Consider the following 5,054-nt stretch of genomic DNA (forward strand, 5'->3'; position numbering starts at 1 on the left):
GTGTCATCGTGATGACAAAAAACACATTTTTTACTTTCTTGCCAATTTCACTTTGCAATGTTGTCTTTAGTAAGAATAACCCATCGGCGAAGATACCACACGAAAGCCTTCGTTTTCAACGTATCTTCATCTTCCAAATTAACTTATTATTAACCACCAGCCCAATAGGCTGGATAGTGCTTTGTACATAGAATGTACTAAGAATTTTCCATTCTCATTCAGGTTACAACGAAACTGGTTTGCCCCTTGCGTTATATGGATAAAATCCAAACCCTGAAGCAAGGCATTCCAAGATGCAAGCCGAGGCCCAACAAGATCTCTTATGAACGTCGCACTAGGTGGGGAGGATCCCAATACCTTAGCCAAGGCCCAACAAGATCTCTTATGAACGTCACACTAGGTGGGGAGGATCCTAATACCTTAGCCAAGGTTTCACTTTTGTGACACACAGTATTATACATAGCCGAATATTGTTTGCGGAGGGTGGTATTTCCTAACCACTTATCCTCCCAAAACCTTATCTCAGATCCATCCTTAATGGAGAAGGAACCTTATGAGAATAAATACTTTTTCGTGCCATAAGGCCAAACCATGAGTGTGCATCCCCACGCTTTCAAAACACCTGACATCTTTGGTGAGTAGCTTAGCTAGCCATTTAACTAGAAGAGCTCTATTCTTAACCTCAAAGTCATGAACACGAAACCCTCCTTGATATTTTGGGCGGCAAACCACACTCCATTTTGTAAGCTAGTATTTGTTTGTCTCACTATCTCCTTGCTAAAAGAGTCTTGATCTGAAATAATCTAGACGGTTGAGATGTCATATACAATATCATATTTGTAAGTACTGAATTAATGAGAACCAGTTTTTTGTGCCAAGAGATAGTAATTTGCCTCTCCAGTTACATAGACACTTTTGCAGTCTCTACTCGACATGCTTCCATTCAACATTTGCAAACCTCCAAAAATGAATTAGAATGCATAAATAGTTGGTTGGAAACTGACCAATCCACTGCCAAAAAACTCGGCATATAGATTGACATCGTCCCGGGTCTCACCGAAACAGAACAATTTATTTTTATAGAAATTAATTGCAAATCAACATCCGCATACCCGCAACAGAAAAATCAACATTTGCATAACTGACCATGGGATGCAAAGTTGGCCGTCTTGAAAATTACCTTTGAAGTCTCAAATACGACCTCCGTGCTAGGTGTTGGCCATCACCGTTGACAATTAGAGATCACTTTCACCGTGTCGCTTTCACAATCCAAACAGGTACATTTGTCTCCTCTGCCCCGTGCGATTTCTGAGTTTTTCTTATCCATCATTAGAGTATATACAAGTAATATGCTAGTGCTCATCTCACATGATTTAGTATGCACATAATTGTCATTGTCTGGCATGTGGTGAGTTGCTAACCCCAACCCTTGGTCAACGCCTTGCTTCTCCGGACTCCATAAAGTCGTACTAGTAGCTCCTAAGCAACCTCACATTCCCTTCTCGTCCTTCCTGAGGAACAATGAGGTCCATGGCGACCGCAACGCTCTTCATCGCCGCCGTTGTCCTCCTCCTCGCCGTCCGGGACGGCCATTGCGCGCAATTGTGCATGGACTCGAGTATGCCGTCCACTTCTTCCATTTTCTGTTTGTCGTTTCTCCGATACCTGTTTCTGATTTCGATCATGTCCACCAGCGTTCCCGCGGGCGGTCAACGGGTCCCTCTCCTTCTGCGGCTACAGCGGCACGGCCTGCTGCAACGCGACTGACGACGCTGCCGTCCAGAAGCAGTTCGCCGCCATGAACATCTCCGGCACGCCGTGCGGCGACCTCGTCAAGTCCATCCTCTGCGCGGTATGGTCTCTTGCTCGTTCCCAGCTGGATTGACTTGCCATGATCCAGGCTCTGCCGCTGACGCAATGGGGGTTCTTGTGGTCGCAGAGATGCAACCCCTACGCCGGCGAGCTGTTCACCGTCGAGAAGACCCCCCGGACGGTGCCTCTGCTGTGCAACTCCACGGGCGCGGCGAGCCGGGTGAGCGGCGTGGCCGCGGCTACAGGGTACTGCGCGGAGGTGTGGGACACCTGCAAGGACGTGTCCATCCCGGGGTCGCCGTTCCAGCCGCCCAAGGGCGGCGCGACGGCGCCGAAGCTCACCGAGGTGTGGCAGTCGGAGGGCGACTTCTGCGGCGCGCTGGGCGGCGAGCCCATCTGCTTCGACGGCGAGGCCGCGGCGTTCAACACGACCCGCGTCGTGCCGCCCGTGAACGGCATGTGCCTGGAGCGCGTCAGCAACGGGTCGTACATCAACATGGCGGCGCACCCGGACGGCTCCAACCGCGTGTTCCTCAGTACCCTGGCCGGCAAGGTGTTCCTGGCCACCGTGCCGCCGCATGGCTCCGGCAAGCAGCTAGAGCTGGACGTAGCCAACCCGTTCCTGGACATCACCGACGAGGTGCACTTCGACAACGAGTTCGGCCTCCTCGGCATGGCCTTCCACCCGGACTTCGCCAAGAACGGCCGCTTCTTCGTCTCCTACAGCTGCGACAAGACGCAGTCGGCGTCGTGCTCCGGCCGGTGCGCGTGCAACTCCGACATCGGCTGCGACCCGTCCAAACTCGGCGCCGACAACGGCGCGCAGCCGTGCCAGTACCAGAGCGTCATCGCAGAGTACACCGCCAATTCCTCCGCCGGCTCGCCGTCGACGGTAATACACATACACTGCCCGCTGATCAAATCTTGTATATAGTACGCACGACGAACTGCAGTGTGCTGATGCGCGGCCGCTTGCTATTCCTCTCAGGCCACCTCCGCGAACCCCACGGAGGCGAAGAGGATCATGACGCTCGGGCTGCCGTTCACGACGCACCACGGCGGGCAGATCCTCTTCGGCCCGGCCGACGGCTACATGTACTTCATGATGGGCGACGGCGGCAGCGTGGGCGACCCGTGGAACTTCGCGCAGAACAAGGGGACCATGCTCGGGAAGATCGTTCGGATCGACGTCAACGACATGCCAAGTAATCACACCAGAAACTCGATTTACTACTACTTCGATATGAATCAAATTGGAAATCAAATTTTGTTAGAAACCAGGTTCGGTTTTCTTCTCGAAAGCACTGAGTTCTTTAATTCGAAGAAAGAACATGGAGAATACGACCTGTGAACTTAAAAAAACAAAATTCTCCCGACAAGCCGGCTTCTGAGGAACTGTGCAGTGTGAAGAGAGGCTGCAGTTCCCCTTTGTCATTTGACCATGAAAAAATATATACGATAACAACAAACCTACAAAGTTTCAATGTCAGGGGAAAATTTCATCTTGTAGTTCGTCAGGATTTCCTTTGTGTTTTGGTAGCAACTGCTGATACTTCACGTCGATCAGGTTGAAAATTCAAATTTATTTACCAGATTTTGCAAAAATTCATAATCGAACTGTACTACCTGCAGGTGGTAACAGCACCCCCGGCTGGGGAAACTACGGTATCCCCAAGGACAACCCCTTCTCCGTGGACCCCGAGTTCGCGCCAGAGGTGTTCGCCCTCGGCTTCAAGAACCCATGGCGCTGCAGCTTCGACTCCGGCAAGCCTTCCAACTTATTCTGCGCCGACGTCGGAACGGTACCTATCTTCTCGCCATCCCGGTGCATTTCTCTTTCACCAGCATGGATGAGACCGCCGTCGCCGTGACAGTTAAAATCCGTCTGAATTTGCTTGCAGTCTTTGGCCGAGGAGGTCGATCTGGTGGTGAAGGGCGGGAACTACGGGTGGCGCGTGTTCGAGGGCCAGCAGCCGTACCCGGCGCTGTCCACCCCCGGCGGGAACACCACTGCCGATTCTATCAACGCCATCTCGCCAGTCATGGGCTACACCCACAACAGCGTCAACAACAACGTCGGCTCCGCCTCCATCACCGGCGGCTACGTCTACCGCTCCATGACCGACCCCTGCCTCAACGGAAGGTAATGGATCGCACCTCCATCTCATCCCCGAAGGTGGAAATGTTGCATCTCCGGCGAGCGATCAACGATGATGTTCTTCTTGATTGATTGCGCTGTGTGCTACCTGCAGGTACATCTACTCGGACCTGTACGCGCAGGCCATGTGGTCGGGGCTCGAGACGCCGGAGAACAGCGGGGTGTTCAACCAGACGCCACTGACGTTCGCCTGCTCCAAAACGTCGCCGATCCCGTGCGAAGTCGCGGCTAAGAGCCCTCTCCCGTCGCTAGGCTACATCTTCTCCTTCGGCGAAGACAACGCCAAAGACTTATACCTGCTCAACAGCAAGGGCGTGTACCGGGTGGTCGACCCCAGCAGCTGCAACTACGCCTGCCCGATAAAGAGCTCCGCCAACACGGGGTCCCCGCCGCCTGCAGCGTCGCCGAGCTCGGCGTTCAGAGCGCGGAGTCCCGCCATGGCGCCGATGCTCTTGGTGGGAGCGCTACTTGTGCTGTTGGGCTTGGGTTTTTGACAAGTCTCGTTTTGAGTTAAGAATGTTTTGTAGCAAAACTGCCATATCATTGTGGAGTTCTGACGGTATATATTTTGGGTAATTTGTGAGGGTGTGTCACTGTTTTTTCATCAAAACTATGTAATTATTGTGGAGGCCGTATTTGTCAATATATAAACAATTGCTGCATGAAAACGTGAACAAGAACCTCCAAGGCCCTCCAAAGGCTCACAAAATCGACTGAACTAGTGCGATGGTGCGCTCTGCAACCGTATTTCATTTGATCTATCTCCAAAATACGGTGGCACAAAATAAACTCTGTATGAAAAATTATGATGTGTGCTAATTCTATGTTTGTTTGTTTGCAAGGTCACACCCTTATGTCGAGACGGTGCAGCACATCTCGTTAATACACTCTAAATAAGTTGGTTGTTTGCACTTTTGATGTGATTATCTTTGGGTTTCTCAACGAGAGATCATACTTCATTGCAGATGAAAACAGTTGAGTTCTTCTTGCATCACTATCATTTAGTCCGGATCAAGTAAGGTTTTATGTACCTTGAGTGCTTCAAAACTAGACATAAAAGCATGATGTTGATAAAATAATTAGT

At 51.2% G+C, this 5,054-nt stretch overlaps 1 protein-coding gene across 1 annotated transcript; it reads left to right on the plus strand.

The window, feature by feature from the left end:
* The first annotated feature begins 1,521 nt into the window (after positions 1 to 1,521).
* On the plus strand, positions 1,522 to 4,464 carry LOC124669767 (HIPL1 protein-like). The gene is made up of 7 exons (XM_047206314.1): positions 1,522 to 1,618; positions 1,695 to 1,852; positions 1,940 to 2,704; positions 2,801 to 3,017; positions 3,445 to 3,614; positions 3,714 to 3,955; positions 4,065 to 4,464. The coding sequence occupies exons 1-7, from the start codon at positions 1,522 to 1,524 to the stop codon at positions 4,462 to 4,464; spliced, it is 2,049 nt and encodes a 682-aa protein (XP_047062270.1).
* Positions 4,465 to 5,054: the final 590 nt, after the last annotated feature.

The sequence above is a fragment of the Lolium rigidum genome, chromosome 7 (genome assembly GCF_022539505.1).
Source record: "Lolium rigidum isolate FL_2022 chromosome 7, APGP_CSIRO_Lrig_0.1, whole genome shotgun sequence".
Classification (NCBI taxonomy): Eukaryota; Viridiplantae; Streptophyta; class Magnoliopsida; order Poales; family Poaceae; genus Lolium; species Lolium rigidum.

What these genes read in the sequence shown, in the direction of transcription:
- LOC124669767 (XM_047206314.1), top strand. Translation starts at nt 1,522, where the DNA reads ATGAGGTCCATGGCGACCGCAACGCTCTTCATCGCCGCCGTTGTCCTC. An exon ending in GCAATTGTGCATGGACTCGA is followed by an intron (nt 1,619 to 1,694) that starts GTATGCCGTCCA and finishes CATGTCCACCAG; the next exon opens with CGTTCCCGCGGGCGGTCAAC. An exon ending in TCTGCGCCGACGTCGGAACG is followed by an intron (nt 3,615 to 3,713) that starts GTACCTATCTTC and finishes ATTTGCTTGCAG; the next exon opens with TCTTTGGCCGAGGAGGTCGA.